This window comes from Triturus cristatus, chromosome 4_2 (assembly GCF_964204655.1).
Source record: "Triturus cristatus chromosome 4_2, aTriCri1.1, whole genome shotgun sequence".
In the NCBI taxonomy this organism is placed as follows: domain Eukaryota; kingdom Metazoa; phylum Chordata; class Amphibia; order Caudata; family Salamandridae; genus Triturus; species Triturus cristatus.
Genome location: NC_140586.1, coordinates 221,500,477 through 221,524,329, shown reverse-complemented (window position 1 = coordinate 221,524,329; position 23,853 = coordinate 221,500,477). Strand labels below are relative to the sequence as shown.

Sequence of the window (23,853 nt, the reverse complement as noted above, 5' to 3'; positions counted from 1 at the left end):
GCCTTCTAGCAAGACTTCTTTAAAGTCCTTGCGATCTTCCTTGGGCAGTTTTTCTGAAAATCTTTGAAGAGAGTCCCACAAAGATCTGTCTTAGCATCCCAAAAGAGCCAACGCACTTGAAATCTTGAGCAAAGAGGCTGATGTGCCGCAGACCTTCCTCCCCCACGAATCTTGTGCTTTGCTCTCCTTAGCTGGTGGAACTGTAGAAGAGGAGGCTACTGAGTGTCTTTTTTGCCACAGCGATTATAACAGAATCCATTGGGGGGTCAGTTCTGAGAAATAACGGGTCCTCCGGTGGACGGTATTTCTTTAGACTCCTCGCCCGCGCGGTCTTGAGGGTCGCCGGCATGAGGAAAATGTTGTTCATGACCGGTTGGAGTAGCTCCGGCACCAATGGTAACAGCGGTCTAGATGCAGCTTTCTGGTGCAAAGTCTCGAAGATTACAGACGACAAGCTCTGCCAAGTAGGCATAGGGATGTTCAGCTTACTTGCACCTCTGGAAAGCACATCCTGGAAAGTGCCAACATCATCCACCGGAGAGACCCTCGACGGTGGGCTGTCAGTGAGAGTTGGTGAGTAGTCTCTCTTTGACGTATGTTTGGAAGAGGAGGAAGGCGTTGGAGATCTGTGCCTTCTCCTCTTGCTTCTGGATCTGGACCTCCTTCTGGAAGAGAGTGCAGGAGTGTGACTGCGTTCTCCATCTCTCGATGGAATACGATCCATGTCCACAGCTTGCACCAGTCGAGCCAACAGAGACCTGTGGAGGGGGCTTTAGTAGTGTGGAGCCCATGTTGCTTGAGCGGTAGCCCAGTGATACAGAGGCCAGTTCCATCTAGGTGAGAGATGGATAGAAGGTGACGTTTGCCTCAGTCGTCTCTCAGGAGAGCGTGCAGGAGGAGATTTTCTTCCCTCTATTTGTGCAGGTCTGTCAGCTGAATCAGGATGCCTAGTGGACACAAGACTGCTAGATGTAGAGATCACTACTTCCAGAGATTTAGACAATGATAATCTGTGAAGGGAGCAGCGAGAACCTGTTCTCGACGTCGATGATGGCGACGGAGAAAGGCTTACTGGACGCGAGTACCCTCTAGACTGCAGCCTCGACGTCGATCTCGAATTTTCCCTCGTGACAGACTGCCGCCTTGATGTCGACCGTCTCGTCTTTGAAAGAGGACTCCGTCTCGAAGTCTATCGCGTTGTCTCGACGTCGAACGTCTAGCCAACGTTGACGGAGATTTGCTCCTCGACGCTGAGCGTCGTATGGTTGACGACAACGGAGGGCCCTTTACTTTGCTCGACGTTGAGAGCGCCGGCTTCGACTTTGTAGAAGTGTGTTGCGCCTGCACCACCGCAGTCTTCAATGACGACTGCAGCTTCGCCGCCGGTAACTTCGCCGCCGAAGGAGAACAGGTCGGGACCTTGCCTCTCGACATCGACCGTGTTCTCTTTTTCTGTTGCCTCACTGGAGACCTACCTCTTTCAGAGAGGCCATAAGGTTGAATTCTCTCCCTCTCCTTGATAGTTCTTCTCGACAACTTCTTGCAGTGATGACAGGTGGCAGAAGAGTGAGAATCAGGGAGGCAGAGTATACTCACAGAGTGTGTCTGATCTAGCCTTCTATTTGCCACAGGCAGGGCAAGGATCAAATATGGAAGGCATTTTTGACAGAAAAAAAACCTTTTCTGGAACTCCAAAAAGGTTTACCCTTCACAATAAAGACAAAAAAATACTAAACAATTTTTGACAGAACAGTCAAAAAAGGAAGAGCTGTGAATCAAGGCTCCTGTCTGAAGGAGCCGGAAAGAACAACTGACCTGTCACCCCTGAGGCATGATGGGAAGCTGGGGGTCATGGCTGCCTTAAAGGCACGGTGCCAGTTTTTGTGTGCAACTGCCTCTTAGATGGGGGCTGCATTGGTACGAGAAAAAATTATATTATTATATAAAAAGATTGAGACAAGTGGAATCAGAATATATCATGTTACTCGACACCAAAATGCCAAATGGCCTTAACAGTGATGATTTGCACAATTTTTTATAAATTCTATTAATGGTGATGGTAATTTTGGAGGGATCTCAGCTTGCTTTTATATTGGTTTTTTATTCCTGCTTCAGCTACATTTTATCTGGTTCTTCTAGGTTTTATCTGGTTTTAGTGGAGTACACTGCCGGTTTTAAGTTCTGGGATGTTACTAATTTTACCAACATCAATTTATAAAGATTTCTGCACTTTAATCCAATGGCTGCTAAAATATATGGTTTTATTGAGGCTTAACTGCTATTATGAGATGTTGTGGAGGCGTTTCTTTACCTGGTGAGGCTGTGGTTTTACTGTGTTTTATTGAGGGGGGTTGCCCACAAGTTTGCCGAGTGTTACTGGGCTGTGGCCGGTTTTTAAACGCTAGTTTGATATACACTAAACTGTAGGACATTGCTCCACAATGGTTTCCTATTAAGCACGTAAATGTTTTAAGTTATTATTTGCCAACAAGCTTTGCTATCAAGTACAACATCTAGGGTTTGCTACAATACCAATGATACACATACATTTTTGTCTCAATAGATGCTACAAATCTGAACACTTTGAAAATTGGGACGTGTATACCTTATACAACTATTATACCGGCAAAGAGATTGGAACATGAGAAAACATAAGAGACGTCTACTATACGCTGCTATGAATTTTATTTTATATACATGTTATATATGATTATGCACTGTAATGTCAGCACTTTTATGCACTATTTTGCACGATTTCAGAAATGCCAATTGACGCAGTTAATGATTCAAATAGGAATGTGAAAGATGTTGCTTTTATCAGGCCAACTCTTATAGCATATTTCAGTTAGCTTACATCGACCAGTAGCACCATGCTGAGCATTGGAGTTCGATGTACACTAAAAGTATACTATGCATATTTGGATTATCTGTGTTTGTGAAACACAAATTAAGGAACACTAGGTTCTTATTATTGTACTTGGATTCACAAGCAACAACAAGAAATAAAGAACGCATATTGTTATGCATAATATAAACGAACACTAATCAACTAATATAATAAGATGCAAACAAATATGCAGATGCAACTGTGATAACCATGCTTAAATTATTTACAGTCCTATGTCTTTGTTTGAACTGCATTTAAATGGTAGTCTGTGCCTTTATTGATTAGATACACTACATTTACGCACTGATTGGTCCAGCTCGTCATGTGATCAAGACTGCCGTCGGGCAGTCGAAACGCGTCAGGCTGGGCACTAGCTTGTAATGATTCATGCACTTGCACTTTCAATTCTGCATTAAATAAAAGAATTTTTCTCCACGTTGTGGTCGGTACCTGCTTTGGATCTAATCAGGGATCGTTCCAGGATTTTGGCTAATATATATATATATATATATATATATATATGAATGAGAGAGAGAGAGACAGAGAGAGAGACAGAGAGAGAGACAGAGAGAGAGACAGAGAGAGAGACAGAGAGAGAGAGACAGAGAGAGAGAGAGAGACAGAGTGAGAGAGTGAGAGAGTGAGAGAGTGAGAGACAGAGTGAGAGACAGAGTGAGAGACAGAGTGAGAGACAGAGTGAGAGACAGAGTGAGAGACAGAGTGAGAGACAGAGTGAGAGACAGAGTGAGAGACAGAGTGAGAGACAGAGTGAGAGACAGAGTGAGAGACAGAGTGAGAGACAGAGTGAGAGACAGAGTGAGAGACAGAGTGAGTGACAGAGTGAGTGACAGAGTGAGAGACAGAGTGAGAGACAGAGTGAGAGACAGAGTGAGAGACAGAGTGAGAGACAGAGTGAGAGACAGAGTGAGAGACAGAGTGAGAGACAGAGTGAGCTGTGTATATATATATATATATATATATATATATATATATGTGTTTTTCATATATTTTTTTTATTATTTCCGGGGTCCCCGCACATGGGTGGGAATTATGACTTTGATGAGGATCCCCTGGAAGAGGTTTCCAAGTGTCAAATTTGTTGTATTTACCAATCGTTGTTTGCATCTGATTAAAAAGTGATATTTACTGTACCTTGTCAAATCTATACCTTCTGGTGGATTTTTTTCATTATGGAGTCTAAAAATACATTAAAATGCAGTCTATTTTTATAAACTGGTGTCTGATTTCTGGAGGGTCTCCTGTATTTCTTCTTATATTGTTTTAGTGCTGTTTAAATGCTTTACACTTGTTCCTCAGTGTAGGAGAGTGGCATCAACTGCATAGTTGCCCCCAACTTTTTGCTGATGTTTTGACTGTTTTATGACACTAGCCAGGCTGTGGCCCTGCTATCCAGGACCCCAGCCTATCTGCTTCTTCTCTAAACTGATGTGAGTACCCTAGGTACCTTCCAATCGGATACTGAGGACAACCTACCAGCCCCTTGTAGATGGTACCCTTGGTATCCAGGGCATGGGTCCCTCAGAGGCCTACCAGGGGCTGCAGCACTTATTGTACCACCCCTGGGACAGCCATACCAAATGACACCACCAGATCACTACTGTGGTCTGGGTAAGGTGGTGCTTGCACCCCTTATAGGGATATAGGTATCCTGTATCCCACTTAATACAACACATATATCCCCATAGGTCACCCCTAGAGCAGGCCTTGCTATTCCTACAAGGCAGGGTGCTGAGATGTGTGTGAGGGGGGACCCCTACCTGAGTAGGGCCCCTCTGCAACCTTCGTAAAATCATTACTGGGTTGTTTGTAGTGTAGCCATACCATATACTCTTAACCGCATTATAAGTATATCGCGATAGCGTGATAACTTGAGAATGGCTACACAGAACCATATCGTGTTTGGTGTCAAACATGTAGGAATCATACCCCCAATCCAGCCATGGGACTGAGGGCATGATTCCCCCCTGCTAGAGGGGCGATATGGGAAAAGTGGCAGAATTTAGACACCAATTTAAAAGTGCACGCGAAGTACAAAATGGATGCTACCCGCCACCCACACGACTCTGGCTGCCTGTTGCTGGGCAGAACTCCAGCCACGGTAGCTGGACAATAGGGATCCTGTTGCAGGGAGGTGTTCCCACCTCCCCAGACAGACTATGTGGATTGGAACTGGGTGGGTGCACCATAGGATACCTTTCAGAGTTGCACGTAGGCTTCTCCAGTGCCTACATTCTGCATACACCGCCTGGAACCGGTTTAGGGGCATCCTGTCCCCTGCCCTGGCGGGAAGCACACAAAGGGGAGAGGGTGTAGCCACCCTTTCCCACCTGACCTCTCATTGGTGGGCTCTGAGCTGGACACTCCCCTAATCTTTGGATAAAGGTGAATACTGGGTCCCCAGAGCCTCAGATTATTCTTGAACTTCACAGTCTTGACCTTCGACTTGCTGCCGCACAGCTACCTGAAGAAATCTCCCTTGGGGTAAATGAGTTACTCCCCTGCTTGGCAGGCACCTGAAACACTGCAAGTGACCCGGTTGGAACCTCGCTGCTCCTTTGGACATCGACGACTCTTTCCTACCTTGAGGTGGGTTTCCAAGCATCCCAGAGGCCAGTGAGTGTGCACAGCAAAGCTCTGCACCGTGGACCCCGTGGGTGCCGAGATCCCCAATACCCCAGGACACCCGCCACCTCTTGCACAGCACCCGACCCCGACGTGTGGGGAAGTTGTGCTTTGGCCCATTATTGAGCCAACCTCTCAGCAGCATCTGTGCCAAAGATCGACGCCCTAGCCCGCTCCGGCGACCCGTGGGCGCACCTTTACGCACGCCAAATTGCTGCCTCCCGCGGTCCTTTGTCTCTCGACTTGTGGGCCCTAGCGGAGGACAATCTTCGATTCCAAGAGTTCCCCTGGTTGCTCCAGGCCTGCTCACCAGTCTCCTCTCTGGAGACCTCGCTCAGACCTCGTGGGTCTGCACCAGTAGCTGCTTTGTGTTTCTTGCGTGGGTTGCGGTTGCCAAGGCTTAGTGGATCCAATCCGGACACTAACACCGCAGCGACCCTCATCCTTCGCGGGACAGTCCCCCTCCAGAAGCTGGCCTTCCTTGAAGCCTCCTGGACCCCGTGTCTGACGATCCAAGCTACACCTCTTCCACCTGGAAGTACCCGACATTGAAGGGCTCCTTCTCTTGAGCCCCCTGGTCACTGTGCCGTGACCCAGACTCTGTCCCCAATGCTTTCAGGTCCTTCTCTACAAGATCTACATTTTCATTCTTCACGACAAAGACTACGCTTGTGGCTAGCAGCAGTTCTTCACGTTTTGCCATTGAAAATCAGCCCGCGACACGACATTGAAAACAACCTATGCACCCGACTTCCCTGGGGCAGGTAACAGTGGTACCTCGGTACTCTCGTGGGTGTGGGCCCTTCAAAAGCTTAACTCTAAAGTGTTGAACTTGAACTCCTGCTAGAAGTGTTTTTAAACTTGTAAAATTCAACCGCGACATTCTCCATAGGCTATAATAGAGATCCCGACAGTAACTTTAGTCACTGCACGCGTCTCCCGTGGGTCCCCTTCCTCACTACCTTGGCTGGTTTCACAAGGGGCCAGCGACCCTAAATGCCCTAGCCACTGTCTGTAGAATTGTCGTGGTTCTTATACCACTTTTTTGATATATGGTTTGGTCCCCCCCTGGGGCCTTGTGATTCCAGTGCTATTTATTGTAACTATCAATGCTTGTTTGAATTGTATCTTCACCTCTAGCCTCATAAAGAGACTAGTGGGGTTATTCCTAGAATAAATACATATATTTTATATATATACCTGTGTGGACTACTCTTTCATTTGGTTATTCAAGAGGTTATCTATGGTAAAACAATAAGCTTAACACTCCTTCAAGACTTAGCCTGAAGGCTGCTCTCCACAGCTACCACTAGGATAGCTTTCTTTAAAGGTTGTCTTTAACCTATCACCTTAAGAGTCGAATTGGACTGGTGCAAGGTGGCCACTATAACTAGTGACCAGCATATGCCAGGCCAACTTCTCATGCTCAGTGTAAGTCTTGCTGCTCAGAAGTCACAGCTACCTAGCGTTGAGCTAGAGGGTTCACTAAACGAAACCTACTGGTCCTAAAGGGGTTGGTAAATTCATTACACTTTGAGGTCGCACAACCACACCATGTGATACAACCTATTTCTTCACAATCCATCAATACCCCCACCCCAGTGCTAGAGGCTAGAATATTCAGAGCAAAAACAGCTGATTTTATGACAAGTATGGTACAAATTTGTACAGGGCTGAAACAAGTGGCATGTAAGCAGTGGCATATTTGGCTTCCCTTAAAAGATAAATAAAAGGTAAATCAATTCCTCTCCCATCACCCGTTAAATTGCCCAGAAATGTCCTTGAATATGCATTAGCTGCACCTCTTTGTACAATACAGAGGCACTGAAGGGTAAGCGTTTTCCACCCACAGTGCACCAAGATTGTACAATAGTTAGTCTGTAACTGCCTCATCTACTTCCATATGCAAAACATACTCCGGTGACACCGCATTTACATCCCAGTCATCGCTGCAACATCACAATACGTTTACACTCGTCAACCTTCATAATCTTCTTTTTCATGAGAAAACAAATTCACTCACTTAAGTGCCTTCATGCTTGCACATATATTCTGAAAATGCAAATGGCCAATGGTAGCTTAAAGTGCAGTTATATTTTCTGAATTGCTAGTTCGTTTTGTGCATGTTTAATGACCACTAAAGCCTATTATTGCACACTTACACACATTTTAGATGAGTCTCCATATTATTTTTCTGTGCTGTACACTACACATTTCTGCTGAACCATATTTGCAATAATAGCCTCTTTCTGAAGCAGTACTCTCAGTCCTTGCTGCCAACACATGTGTCATTTCCATTAGCCTTCCCCCATTCTTCCCACGACAAACGCCTGCCACTTGCTCATTGGTATCTACCTATATAGGTTTTGATTTGATCACGTTCTCGCTTCCATTCACTTGCTGTATTACAAAGTTTATAACTGCAGGACAAAAAAAATGATTGATTTTAGCATCGAGCATTCTTTAACTGACCAACGGTGACGCTCTGGTCTATTAATTCGGTAACTGCCTGACTTTTTTTTTTAATGCTGGCTGGCTTTCTTTTGCATTAAACTTATGTTAGACTTCTATGCACTATCCAGAATGTTTGGTTTTCATTTTACATATTTGGGTATCATGGTCACCGCATTTTCTAGGTATGAATTCTATCTTACTGAGCAGTCCTACTGGAATAGTATTCCTTGATCAGTCAAAGACCACCATAGCCTGTAAGACTCCTCCTCTATTCACTCTTCACCTTAGGCGCCATCATCTCCTTCGGGTCCAAGAAGCACTTTTTTCCATGGATACGGCTCGGATATTACCTCCCAGCAGCCATCTAGCCAGTCCTGTCTTGGCTACCGTGAGCTATCAAGCCCTGGGTGATTTCTGAGTACCCAATGCTCAAACCAGCTGAAAATTAAATAAACAATTTCTCAAATTCCACAACCCAAACTAATAATTAGTCCCCATCTCATGCCGCCCATCCACTTCATCACAAAACCTGGAACTTCGCTTTGACAATTTGGTGAGCTTTACTTCCTCTATTATGCTCATCATCTTTAAGATCCATCCAATTTCAAATTCCAATCAAAACCAACTTCCAAACCCAAGAACACACTGCCAGTCCTGCCCGGGGCCTGGGTTAGCTCTGCCAACATCCAAGTCCTTCCAAAAGAATAAAGCACATGTGCTCCCAAATGGTATATCAAATGCTGGGCTCTAATTTCAGGTTCTCCTGTTGACCTATGAGCTGCTGCCTGACCAGACCCACATGCCCAGAGACCAAAAGGGGAGAAGAAAATGCGCATAGCGGCACACGCTCACAGCCACCCACCCAGATCCAGGTCTATGTCCAACATTCACGTTCCCCTTCTATGATCTCTCAGTATTAAGAGATCATAAATAAACAGTTTTACGGCCTCATGTAACATTTTTCTACATTCATTTTCTTTCATATCTCATGATGCAAGGCTGAAAAGCCCCCTAGCCAGGGCCTTCAACCCACTGAAGACACTTGACATCACAATGGAATGTGGGTATTTTTTTTATTTAAAATGTATTTTGCTCCTTCTCCACGTCTTAATTCTCGTTGGTGGGTACAGAGAGAAGCAAACATGAAAATACAGTTCAGAGCACACACAAAATTAAGCACTAAACCTCGAAACCCCACCAAAAACCTACTCCCACATAACTGAATACAGCGCTTTGAGTCACTCTTAAATTACACAAGATACGTTTTAGCCAGCTCGAGACTGGATTTCAATACAATATAGCTTCATTGTTTTCATGTTTAACATAACGAACAAAAAACACACACAAATACCCACTTCATCTGTAGGGAATTTTGATTAATGTGATTAAAGAAAGAGAAGAACGATTAAACAATATCTCTCTGTATACTTGTGTGTGTGTGTGTGTGTATATATATATATATATATATATATATATATATATATATATATATATATATATTCTGCTCAAAGGTGCCCAAAGGGTGAAGAAGCACTCTGTAGCCAGGAATCCAAGTGGATATTTATTGGTCAAACAGCTTCAGCACATCGATAGTCATGACAGCTCACACGTCGCTGTACCGGACGCGTTTCGGAATCTCCTTCATCTGAGGCATTCAACGGTGAAATCGGTGTGTCCTGACCACACCCACAGTTTATATAATGGCTCGCCTCTGAATGGGCTGTCCTAATGGCACTGAGCATTCTGGGACTTGTGGTCAGATGCAAATGTTACTGTTCAAACAATGCAAGCCCTCTGATGGGCCTCAACGTGCCGTCGCTGTTCTAAATCCAGCCCAGCCACTCCGCAATGCGTGCTTGCAGGGAATCCTCAAACACTGCGGCCCCCTTCTTATCTTGCGAGGTGGTGCTCCTTCGGCGGCGGGGCAGCCGCCAACATATTCTGCTCAAAGGTGCCCAAAGGGTGAAGAAGCACTCTGTAGCCAGGAATCCAAGTGGATATTTATTGGTCAAACAGCTTCAGCACATCGATAGTCATGACAGCTCACACGTCGCTGTACCTGACGCGTTTCGGAATCTCCTTCATCTGAGGCATTCGACGGTGAAATCGGTGTGTCCTGACCACACCCACAGTTTATATAATGGCTCGCCTCTGAATGGGCTGTCCTAATGGCACTGAGCATTCTGTTTGAACAGTAACATTTGCATCTGACCACAAGTCCCAGAATGCTCAGTGCCATTAGGACAGCCCATTCAGAGGCGAGCCATTATATAAACTGTGGATTCCTGGCTACAGAGTGCTTCTTCACCCTTTGGGCACCTTTGAGCAGAATATATATATATATATATATATATATATATATACACACACACATATATATATATATATATACATACATATATTTGTAAAACAAACAGTCTGAACGGTACGCTCTATCCACGGGTGCCGGTGTCGAGGTCAGACCATGCCTCGCAACAATTTCTTCAAACAAAAAAGGCCACCGCACTTCAGAAGTTGTGTTTAAATTAAGAAGTCTTTTTAATAAAGCATAAATCCCGCCACCATTACCACCACCCACCTGGTAATGGTGGCAGGATTTATGCTTTATTAAAAAGCCTTCTTAATTTAAACACAACTTCGGGAGTGCGATGGCTTTTTTTGTTTGAAAAAATATATATATATATATACATACACACACACATATACACAGAGAAAAATGATACAACATGCTAAAATTTGATTTCTTCATTCTGGTGCAGGTGCCATGAACAAGGGCAAATTGTAAAGTGTGCAGTTTCGGATACTGCATGCCCAACTTGGCAGCGAAAATCACCCCTATACTTGGTCGAGTGATTCATACAAGAAAGGACGGATGAAAAGGAGTGATTAAAAGTTAGTGAGAAAAGGAGCGCCCTTCTCCAAGAAAAAACAGTTACGGAGCCTTTTAGCCATTCATTAGCAGGCAGAGGGAACTCTGAACACAACGTTTGCATGGGGTCTTTTTCAAACTCTATCCAATACTCCTACATACTGACCATGACCACATATCGAACATTTTCATGGTTCAGCATACAAGGTCTTATCACTGTTTACATAAGCATATGGGAGGTTTCAACCGTTCTTCGAGAACATACAAAGAATCCTCAGTGCTTCATTACACATAAGATCGAACATATGTGCTCCAATACAAACATAAGAGGTCTCCTTGTGGCTCCTCTGCATGGTAGGTCTTTAATTCCCCCCCCCCCCCCTATACACGACACATACAAGCATTTCCCTGTGTTCCTATACCCATAGCAGGGGTCTCCTCGGGGTTTCTACTCCTCAGCATATATGCAAGAACTTTTAATTGGCTATTCTCAAGTACAACATTTTAAATTAAATTCACCAACAACCCAGTTCGTGTAAGTTTCCTACATTACACCAGAGACTCATGTACCTAAAGCGGTCACAGTAAATGACGTGGTCGAGGAGGCTGGCCTGTATCACTTCCAGATGGCAGCCAGACCCGCAGCTCCATGTAGAGTTCCACAAATCTACGCCGGCCACCATATTTCATTAGCATCCTTCAAATTAATTTTGTTGAAGGAAGTATTGCTGAACAGAAAGAGTATTGCGGCCTAGTTTAGCACCTTTTGATTTTTCTTACAGGGTAACGTCAGTTTGGAGAAAATAAGGAGCAAATGAGAAATAAAACTACTGGCCAGCTTTGCGCTTATTATTATGTTCACTTGTGCAAAAATGTTTCCTTCCATTTTATGCTACGACAAAAGGGCACGTGTTACTGCATCTGTTCAAACAATGTTGATTAAAACACATCTATTTTAAAAATACATCAATATACCTTTTTTTGTAAGTGAACTGACAATTACAGGGGTTCAGCTGTGCTCATCTAGTTTGAGCTGGTGGTTTCCGGTGCTCGGCACTTAATTGGCAAGCCCAGCACTTTTGACAGTCTGCCACATGGTGGCGATGTTTGTCTGATTTACATATGCGCACAACAGTTGTTTATTAATTCTATACAAAAATGACTAATACCTGCCACCCAAGCCATTCGTATAGCTTTGGGGGCTTGGAATGATCTGAAACGTCTCACTTATAGGAGTGTGATGGTTAGTAGTTGTGTCGATACGGTCACGGTCAGTGGTTGATGTATGGTGCAGTGGGCTTCTGATGTGGCCCCAGCACGTTTTTTTCCAACAAATTAGGCACGGATTCCAATAATCAATGTTTTGCAGAAAAATGACCAAAACAGGATTATAAGTGGTGTAATGTTACCACACCTGGTAATCCTGGGTGCAGTAATATAGCATGGAACTTCGGGCACATATCTATATGCAAAAGAGAAGAGCAATATATGACAAAAATTGCAGGCTACATGTAGAAATGTGCGTGACAACACAGATTTCTACAAGTTGTTCCTCATTCCATATGGCACTGTAGGTAAGCACCTTGTGACCACATCGTAATACAGGAACCTGGAATTAACGTTATCCCATGTATCGTATTAAAGCTACTAAACTGTGGACCACTATTCCTGCCTTGAAAACACCGTCCAGGGAGCCAGGACTGATGCCACAGGAAGGCGCAAAAGCGCACTTCCTTATCCTTGGGAGCTGGAGAATTTAGCAGCTAGGGGTGGGGTAAAAGTATTATATAATGGCCTAGCCAATATTCCTGCTCATTAAAAAACAAAATATTAATAATCTGCCAGGTACAGAATTTTTTTCTCTATGTGAATGTCTTAGTTTACAAAACACATTTCAAGACGTGAACTGGTGCCTTTTGAATTTCTTATTTTAAATAATTACCATCAGAGTTAGGAACTAGGGCCTGCAGCTAATTCCCTCTTCTCTTTACCAAATTATTACTAGCACTTCAATGACTGATGACAACATAGAACGTCTTTAATAGACAGGATATGCGTTACCAGTGTGTGAATTCAAGTAAAGGAGCGCTTACCAGAGGCATGGGCAGGGTGAAATATAGCATTGCGATGGCTCCTGCAGGATTCAAATGTGTTTAGCACTATAAGAAGAGTATAGGGTTGTGTCCTTGTTTATGTAAACAGAAGTGCATGTATATCCTACAGAAAGAGAGGGTGTTTCCAAATTTAGCATGACTCCCCTTGAAATGATGGAGTTTTGGTTTGCCGCTACCATGACAGTACAGGTCTGTGGTACTTGTTTGTTGAAGCAGGAAGTCCATTTCTGACCTAGAAAAGGAGCTTGGGTTGAATATTGTCTGCTACATAACACGTTTGCCGCCACTACCTAGAAACAACCTACCATCTTGGGTGTTTGGGTGTCCTTTTTGTGGCCAGAGTAGTGCAATGTGATGGGCGAACAGAGCTGCCAAAAGCTCCCCAGAACATCTAATCTGCCCTGACCAGTTTCAGCAACTCGGTGCAAGCGCAACTCCTACTACGTCTGATGGCATGCTGCCTGGCAGCAAGAATTCTGAACTACGGTGAGAAGCTAAAACAGGCTTTGTACCTTATGGAAATTAATCACAACCACTGAAACATACGAAAAAAAAGTAGAAAAATACTTGATGAACAAAGCAACTTTTCAGTACTCACGCTCTATGCAATATCTTGAATCTCTTAAGTGCATGTCTTGTCACAAAAAATAGCTTTCGTTGGACTAAATATATTACCTTTGCTCTCCCTTTTCCCTTTGCACAAATGTAAAATGTCTTCCTCTATCACAATTACAGAACTTGACATGCTTAAAACAACTAACAAACTTTACTCAACGACCTACTAAATGTTGTTACAACAGCATTCTATTCTAAATTCAATGCATCAGTTTAAGTGCACTGCTATACTGTCACGCTCATCACAATGTTATTAAACTTAAAGCTGCTTATATGCTAAAAAAAAACAGCTTTCACAGACTATCGTCCAAATAGCTGTGTCCGTCACAGCTCACCTGTGCCAGTGCAATGTCACTTTACCACCGCTGGCAACCCGATCTCAGCAATGTCTCCAGATCTTGCTTGCTATTGAAATTAAGAAAGGACATAGCTTTAATTCCAAGCTTGTTTGAAGTCTTCTCTTCAATGATGCTAAAAAGTGTTGCTGTCGCTCACTTGGGATGTTCAGTTACATATATTGTTGAGCTTGATTCCAAACATAGGCTCACCAATAGATGGCAGGAGGAAGCCAAGACTAACTAACCTGATCTTCTATCATACGGATTTCAGGGTAAGATAAGAAAAGAAGTGGGATGGTTAATTGTGGTGCAGAGATATAAATTATGTGTGCGTATATATATTTATGCCATGCCAGTGAAAATAAATATGGCCCTAAAACACATTATTTATAGCATATATACGAATAAAAACACATTCACACATGTGCTGCTACAATACAATGGTGAAATTCCAAGTTATTATCACAGTACAGTATAACAGATGTGAGAAAACATTGCTTACTGTCTCGCAGAATACATATTAGAATCTTTGCCCACAGAAACAGTCTGTGTGATTTTCTCTAAATGCATTGACTACAACCCTTTATCCTGGATGTAGTCAAATATCTTTGTTTAGGACTACTAGACATGACAAAACAGCATAGCATAAACACTATATGCAGATGTGTGCAGAGTGCAATATGATATTTATTACAATTGTTGATGGAGAAGAGGGGAATTCTCATCCACTTAAGGTTTTGCCTCTGGTGAATCATAGTCCCTAGCCACTCCCAATGGTAGTAAATAGCATAATATACAATGTGTGTTTAAATATACATATATATGTGTAAAGAAAGAATGTTTCTTGCTATTCCAGTCTTCTTCCCGGCGAAAACTGTAGGCAAGCATAGGGCTGGACAACATAAATAAATAAATAGCCCGGCTATCAACCATGTTGCACCCCTGGATGGGCTCCTGCTTCTTAATCCTACAGGCAGAAGCCCCATATTTTCCACTCAAGGAATAATCACCTCCAGTACACAGAGAATAACCTAATAGGAGATTTGGCAAATTAGACGTAATTGCATTGATGAGCGCCCTCCAATCAGTTTACGGTGTAGTCACCCAAAACCACTTCCAGGGTACTTGCAGCATCTCCACCTAATTTCACCTCAAACGTTTCTAGAGCAAGTCTAAATATATTGATAAATATACTGAATAAATAAAAGATCTGAAGACGGTGGAGCGGCTGCTTTGAAGTGCTCACTTAATCGCAACAGAAGTTAGACAGTATCACTTGGGTTGGCACCATAGAACTCGAACAAAGGCTTCTGGGTACCAAGACAGGGTCCTAACCACTAGCCCGTTGCCTCTACTGAAAAGTTAGTCAAATACCAAGGGATTCGACATAGTTATCCTATGAGGCTGGGGGAGAACACCTCTGTAGAAGCTTCCTTCCTCTGAGAAGTGAGAAGGCGTGAGGGAATGGAGTATCAGGTGGGGATGGAAACCTCTGCCTGGAATCTCTTGTCAAAAACAATTTAGCAACTTCAGAGAAGCGAATATGATGCAACTGGCCAACTCCAGCAGAATTAAGGATGGTTTGCGCAGTGGTATGCCTCCACCCATTCACATTCAGGTCTTTTACAGAAAGAAACTGAATAAAAGAAAATGTAAAAAGTAATTTCCACAGAAATATAACAAAAATGACAGCTGGCAAGGCATTAGCTGCCTTTGCGCTCCTTCCCTACAACTAGTCAACACATACACACAGGGGACACAATAGCACTTCCTTTATGCTGAATTAAAGCATACCTCACCTCATATATTCTGCTGTGAATTTCTACAACAACATATAACTGCACTTCCAACATCCACCGCAGTCACAGGGCTGATGAAGTAATTTCCCCTTTTCAAAAGCACAAAAAGCCAAGCTGTGATATCATCGCCATGACAACAGGCTTCCTGGGGCGACAGGGGCCTATAAACAAAAGAAGCAAACAGTGTGATGTCATAACTGAGACCGTGTAGATTAAAACCAACAGTGGAAACCACAGAAATGGCATCACTCTGTAGCAAATTATTGATTCCTCTGACGCAGGAAATATTGAGAGTGAACAAGAAAAAAAGCAGTGAGATGTCATCATTGGTAGAAACAATAAAATTAATGTGATGACGGCAGATATACAAATAAATTTAAAAAAACATACAGAGATGGCCTCAAACGTTGCCTGCATATACCTTCCTGTGATGGAGCACAACACAGGACGAACATACTGGAAAACGCATTGTGGTGCCATCATTCTAGTTACCAACAGAGAAAAAAAAACAGCAGTTTGACATCATGACTGCAGCAACATATAGACAGCTGTGATGGTATATTTAAAAACCAAAACAGGAACATACGCTGTGATATCAACACTGTGTGCGACTGGACTAGGTTTCCTGGGATGGAGCTGGCTCGTGTAGTTTGGTCAGAATTCACAAATTGCAGAAATACATAAATGCAAGAGGAATGGATGGAATCCGGAATAGGCTTTCCTGAGAGGAAAGCATGGCAGTTAACCTTTGAAATGACACTGGAGTTTAGCACCTATTAAAACATAATTGTCCTTGCTCTCCATCCAACTCCTGTCCCGAGGGACCCACACAGCCTATTTGGCTACCGCAGCAACCTTCTCAAAGTCTTCGGCAGTGCAGAACTCCTTGATGGTGACAGTCAGCAGGTTGCTGGTTACGTCGGTGACAACCACGTTGGAGCAGGGTGACATATCTGGGCGCCAGTCCCCACCGGCCTCCTCCTCCTCCAGGTCTGAAGATGGAGTCTGCTCGCCAGGTGGCGCTGCAGCCCGCTTCCTGGCCGCGGAGTCGGCTGGAAGGGAGAGGTCGAGCGCCTCAGGCTCGCGCCAGTCGGGCACAGCTGCGCACGGGGTCTCCGAGGGCGGGCACACGATGTGGGAGCGGGGTGTTCCCGGGGATGGGCATTCCGATGAGCTCGAGCTGCTCTCGTCATCATCGTCGTCGTAGGCCATAACACCTGGAGGGCAGAGCCCCATGGCGCCTGTGGCGGAACTGACTCCGGGCCTCCCGCCGTCCTGCGCTTTCCCGCGCTCCCCCTCCTGACTAGAGGCGGGAGGCTTGCCATACAGCGAGAAGGAGCCAAACTTGAGGTGCTGCAGTTGAGAGCGCAGCATGCTCTCACTGTACTTCTTACTCTTGCCTATGACTCGGTTGCGGGAGGGTATTTTAGGCCGCGCCGATGCTGCTGGGAGCGGCCTCTTTCCACCCCCCTTGTCGATCACCTTTAGGTTCAGGATGATGCGGCTTCTCTTCGGTTCCCGGGGCTTCACCTTGCGGTTCAGGATGCGCACAGTTTCCGAGAAAGGGGAAGGGGGTGGACGTGTGCCGCCGCTTGACAGAGGGTCCGGGCGGGGAAGGGGCCGACGGGACATGCGGTGGCAGCGGCGGATATCTTTCTTCAGACGGTGGACAGCGGCACTGGAATGGAGCTTCGGTGAGGTGCTGGGCCCCGGCTTGACTGCAAAGTGCACGTCGCTGATTCGCAAGGCATCAGCCTGGGCTCGGGCCTGGGGAGACAAAAGCAAAAGCCAGTCAGTACAGCTCAGGGAAAGGGAGAAGGAAAACGGGGAGCAGAGAGGTGCTGGGTAATGTTGGGGTAGTTTTCCTAAAGCTCGATAGTTCTTGGGAGTCTGTGTCACGGTATCAATTACACAAGTTCCTATGATAAGGAGGGGTATGTTTAATTCCAATGAAACATTATGGAATTTAGTTCCATTTTGAATGACGTGTTGACCAGTAATAATGACTGCATCTTCTCAAAATGCAAAGATAGCAAAACTAAGTTGGGTTTTGACCAACACAATGAAAACCATTCCTGCTTGGGGCCTGAAATTGTCAGACTCCAGAATGCCCAAGTGGTAATGCATAACAGCAAGCACCGTGGATTGAACAGGGAAATCATTACTACTTTTATGCAAGTTTTTGTCCTCTGCCTTAGTACTTGTTTAGAGTGAACCTTTCCGTAGTATAGAAATTAACTGAATAAGAGCACGGAGCCTCTCAGCCCAAGGACACATTTAAGCTGCAATCTAAAGAGAGGCAGATAACAGGGACTTATCTGCCGACTGTGATGCAGCCCACCAGCAAGCAAGCCATCTAAAAGTGGCATACAGTAGGTTAATTGAAAAGAAACTGGAACCTTTATCTCGGATTGCTTGGTTTAGAATACCCAGCTACTTGCCTTCAGTAAGGCTTTATGTAATAGAAACTCTATCTAGCTGCAGATTCCTTGCCTTATAATATTCCCCAAGCTTCAGACTAGATCAGGAATTTTTTTAGCCATTCCTCTAAACGCTGGTCATTCAACTCTGCATCAGCACCGAAGTGAGGTGTGCAGTGCCTATATAGGAGCCACTGAAGCACAAAGCCATGAAGGAATGCTGGTGGACCAGTGGGCAAAGACTAAGGAGCTACAAGGGTTACCCAATGTAGATAAATCAGTTCGCAGAGTGGGGAAGATGGGGAGGTTGGTAAGGAATCTGTGGAGTTGATTCAATGTATCACAGGCGATCACATACCCAAGGGCCAGAATCGCTATGGCCCTCTCCTCCTGGAACCAAATCTGTGGTAAAAATATCTTGGCATATGGCTGGACAGCTCGCAATCTTTCAAAACTCAAGTTAGATTCCTAGCTGGCTCATGCTTTGGCACCATGGGATTATTTTCTTGACTAATCTGCCGATTGATTATATAATCGCTTATCGCACGCCTGAATTATTGTAACTTTCTATATCTGGGCGCTAGAAGATCTGTCTTAATTGGCCACAAGTGGTCTACAATGCAGCTACCAGATTACTGTTTTCCCTCCCCAAATTCTGCTCCATTTATTAACTCCTTGGCAAACTTAATTGGCTGCCCATCAAAAAGCGTACACAGTTCAAAGCTCTATGCATCGCTCAAAAGATCTTTTACAAGCAAGGGGTACCCAGTTCGGCTGCCTTGATGCAACTGTATCTGCCTACTAGAGCCTTGCACTCAGCAGACTTGAATTTGGCCCTTATACCCTGCATCAGAAGAGCCAAAATGGGAGGACACTCCTTTCGAGTCCTGGCTCCAGCCTTATGGAACTCTCTGCCTCTTCAGTTAAGGAAGATCCAAAACCCTTTGAGCTTTCAGAAGCAGTTAAAGACCTAGCTGTTCTCAGGCTAGGTTGCATCTGTTCTCCTCTACAGTGCACTGGCATACCTTTTGCTGCTTTTGTCGCATCAGTGATCAGCGCCAGGAAGCCCCTCTCCCAAGGCAGCGGAGCACATTATACATTCTTTTAACATACCCAAGTGTCTTTAGACACTGGGGGCATAATGCATGTGAGAGACTGAAATAGTAAAGTATGCCTGTTCTCTTGACTAGTGATATCCCCATATGATAAGCTCAGCTGGCCCAAACGCACAGAAGAATGAACGTGCACCTTTTGATCACCTGCATGGTCTTGAAAGAGAAACATTGGTGGTAGCACAAATGTGTAGAGATCAAGTTTGGGACACAACCACTCATTGTGCCCTGCCCTACTTCATGCAGGACCTAAACCAGTAAATTACACTGCGGACACATGCTATACAAAAGCCTGGACAACCGATAAAAACTGCTGATCAGGAAGTAAAATGATGCTCAGAGAAAAGGGGGGGCAGGAAGAACGTTGAACATCAGTGCTTTGCACTCCACGTTACCTTCAGCAGGAAGTTTTTTGGCTTCGGCCCTCGTTTCTTCGGTCCATACATCTCCTGCTCCCTCTCCCTGAGCGAAAAAGGAAATGACAAGCAAAAACATCAGGCCTCCAGGAAAGAACTCCACCCAGGTTCATTAGCTTAAAAATAGTTCCATGCCTCCAGGCCAAACCTCAAACGCTATATTTTTTCAAAACTAACAGAAAAAACAATATTTTTTCAAACAAATTCAAACAACAATAGACACAACTATTGAGGGCTGTGACTAGAGGAAAAAGTACTCTGTTGCTTTAAGTTTTCAGGGCCAAATGGCTCTGAGCTCCGAGAACAGTGGGCAAGAGAGATGCCTCCTCAGTTCTTTTTATTGCGGTCAGCTATTTCGTCCACCATGATACTTTTCTATAAGGCACTTCCTCGAATTTTAAATTTTAAGCGGTCGAATGATTAAATACCTCTCATAAGACCATTGCTTGTGGATTCAAAGCGTCATTGATCCGGATGCCTTTTTGTCTACCATCCCAAAACACATGGTTGCATGCCCTCAGTGGACCAAAGTGAAGCACTGATCCATAAGCAAGCAGCACACTTATTACCACGCCTTATCATGAAAAGAAAAACAGCTCCTAGCCCCATTGCGGATACCAAGCCTTCAAAATTGAAGAGGCCTGGGGTATTCTAGTTAAGAAAGGGGCTAGTAGAGACTATTTGTTCTGCTTCTCCGGGGCCTCTTTATATACCAAGGGCCAGTCACAGAATTCAGTGGTCTGCTCCACACTCAATACTTGGAAAACAGATACAGTTGGGGGGAGGACAGACTTAGTGGCAAGCTCTTTTCTAGAAATGTACCTCCGACTGCCCAAGGCTGGCTAGATCCAGTCACGTCACATTTCACCACTTCGACCACTATTAAAGCAGTTCTTGACAACAGCTGAATACAAGGCTTTCCTTTTGCACCAACTCTGTGAGGCACAACTCTCCTGAGGATTCTACCGCGAAAGAGGTTCCCTGGGGGAACAAGCGTTGCTAACATCATCATAAACTTGATGTATAAAACGAACATGAGCTGCTAGGCTACAAGGGGCTATGTAGTACTTAAATACAGAGACAGCTCACTCAAATAAACAAGTCTTTAGGGCACTTCCCAAAGACATATGTTGGTTCGACTGCCCCAGTCCTGTGGGAAGAGCATGCATAGGGTGCTCGCTAAAACTGGGAAGGACCTAGCCTCGGCCTTTTTCCTGATGAACTGTATGGGACTAGCAAGTCTGCCGACAGCATCCTACTTGGACAATAAACAGTGACACATTGCTACAAATATCCAGGAGCACTACATGCGTTACTGTGAGTGACAAAGTGAACTGTCGCCTAAACAGATAACCAAGCATGAGCAGTTCTAGGCAGGACATATACTGCTCATATGGATGAGTTCTGCAACACCTGCAGCTTACTGCAGTTAGCCTGAGATGTCCCTGTTAACAAAGCCTTGCTTTTCGTGCCAACAACATCACCCAAAGTAGATTTAGCCTCCTGAGAGATAAGATGTCGTACATTTCTCTGCAGTTCCAAGTGGTAGCTGAATGGCCTGATGATTTTCACTTAGTGAATGATCAACAGAAAAAAACAGTAAGCTGATCTATGGGTTTTTGAAGCACTGATACCCAGACAGTTTTATTCATCCAAACCAAGCTAATAGCAAAAATATTTCCAAATAGTCTGACAACTGATAGCTAAATGACTGGTCCATCAAAACACATTTTTTGCGCCATCTATGCAGTTTCTTCACTTCATCCTGTATACTCTATCAAACGAAAATGTGGGTGGACGTGTTAAATGTTAAACTGGAACCGGGATAAGCAAGAACCTTGAGGCGCCCTGTATTGTACCATTATAAGCAGTCTTTTGCCCCACCACCCCTCTGCGTTTCCTATCCAGTACAAAATACTCTAACCATCTTAAGGATAGTTGACACCCCACCACTTCCCCACATCTAATAAGACAGGGTGGTAGAAGGTGTCAAAAGCTGCTGTTAGATCTAGTACTATAAGCAATGTCTCGTCCCCTGTACCCCTGATATCAAAGATACTCGACTGCAAGATCAACAAGATCGTTTTAGGCTTCTGTGTAGTCAGAACAATGTTTGTCTGCCTCAAAAAAGCCCACTGAATACCCCATAATCTTGAAATTGTAGAGCGCAACCATCTCAATTTTTTTTTTTAAATATCCACAGAATATTAGTGATCAGATGATAATTTGTAACGTTTCTGGGATCAAGTCCCTATTTATTGAGAAGGGGTGTATAATCAACCCCTTTCTAAGCACCCAGGTCCTCTCTAAAGAAGATGTTTACACTTTCTGTGATAAAGAAGGCAAGTTCTTCGCATCCCTCTTATCGATATAGTGGGACACGGATCTCCCTTAAAATAGGAAGGACTCTGTGATGGCAGGATAGAGCTAGTTTCTTCAAGTGATAGTTCCTGAAAAAGAATCCAATGGTGCCCAATGCTCATAAATAACTACAAATCAGGGTTAAGGACAGCATCGGCAGCAGGAATCTGATTCCTGAGATACTCAATCTTATTCTCAAAATAATTTGCACCAATGAACACGCAAGTCCAGAACAGCTTTTAAGGCTTTTGGATTGACTAGGCCTTACTAAGTAAGATTTGTTTATGAAATATTATCAACTTCTTAAACGGTGTACCCTGGGCTCTGCCTCTGGCCCATACTCCACAATCCTGGAGTGGGGAGGGAGCCCAGTGGCAAACTGTATCTCGGCCTCCACCAATACCTTTACGAAAAAGCTTCAGTTCTAACTTCAGGACCGCTACCGGTATGACACATAGCCTGTTTACCCTGGCAATAGGCTATACTTTCATTTCCATTGACACTATGCCTGTATAAGCAAAATGAGCACCGAGTTGATTTTAGATTAGCGAAGCTACGTGGATAAAAGTCACACAACTATACATACTCTCCACCGATCAACACAATTTTATATTCACAGTGATCCCCAGGAGGTGCAGGATTCACTCTTCCATGAAATCAACTCTACTACACCAATAAAAAAGCAGCCTTGGGAACTCGCACACAGAAACCTGACAAAGCTTCAAGTGAGCACACCAACAGGATGGCAGGTGAGAAGTGCCCCTTGTGATGAAGCATGCTGTTCTTTAACAGTGAGGGGTCAAAGTCCTGTTTTTACTATAACCAATAAAAACAATAATTGGCAGCAGTCTCTCTTAGAGGACCACAATACGACTTTGTACTTTCTGTGAAAATGGGAGGTTGTGCAGGTGGGCGGCCCTTTAATTCCCTCTTGCTGCCATTTAACGTATAGGTATATTTTAAGCTTCCTCCAGGACTCAAGCTTTCGTCCTTCTATTTAAAATTCTGGTAACTTGGCCATCATTTCAATTCAGTTTTCACTATGTCATCAGCAAATATATCCAATAGCTACCTATGCTGTTTGCTTTTTGTCCTAATCAATTTGTCTCATGCTAAATGGTCAGTTTCAAATAATTGGTTAGCTCATCATTTACCAATGTGCACATTTTATGGAAAAGTCAAACTATTGCAACTGGAACACAGATTTCAAACTCAACCTTTCCAAATAATTCAATATCGATATCCCCGGGAGGACAAGAAAGTCAAATCTATGGCTCCACACTGGTTCACTCGGTCTCAGTGACAGTTCACGGTCCCGCTTCTGACGAGTTTTTCCAATTCCGTCAATTGCAAAACTATTCACGTTCTCTGATATACATTATGAACTTCTTTAACATCACGTGCGGTGGCATAACCACCATCCAGTTTCTCAACAGCATTTATGTGTACTAGGATTCTACGTTTTAAGAGCTGTATTGTTAGGTCAATCTATTTTACTGTAAGGAAACACATACATATACCACGTTTGTTGTAAAATAGTTAAAAACAAACAAACACAATCCTAAATGGGGGTTAAAAAGACAGGACTTTCTAATGTTGTGTCTCGACTGCTAGCAAATCTGCAAGCCTTACAATTTCCACAGCTGGACATTGCAGTTAGTAGGAAGGGCAACCTGAAATCTTAGTTTCTTTAACTGATCAAAGTAAACCCTGGTCAAGACATCCACAAGAGAAGGGAATTTTCTTGAAGGTATGTATGTGCCAGTTTTTCAGGAACAAGGTGCTTTAAGTTCAACAGTGGTGGCTAATGATGGAGGATCAGTCC

At 44.1% G+C, this 23,853-nt stretch overlaps 1 protein-coding gene across 1 annotated transcript in view; it reads right to left on the bottom strand.

The window, feature by feature from the left end:
- Positions 1-14,587: 14,587 nt before the first annotated feature.
- The window catches only part of CBX6 (chromobox 6), a 115,253-nt gene continuing 105,987 nt past the window's right edge, over positions 14,588-23,853 (bottom strand). Inside the window, exons 4-5 of the mRNA XM_085601277.1 lie at positions 19,647-19,713; positions 14,588-17,486 (exon numbers count right to left, since the gene is read on the bottom strand). Of these exons, the coding sequence (XP_085457403.1) occupies positions 16,554-17,486; positions 19,647-19,713 (1,000 nt within the window). The 3' untranslated portion in view covers positions 14,588-16,553. The remainder of the gene's footprint in view (positions 17,487-19,646; positions 19,714-23,853) is intronic.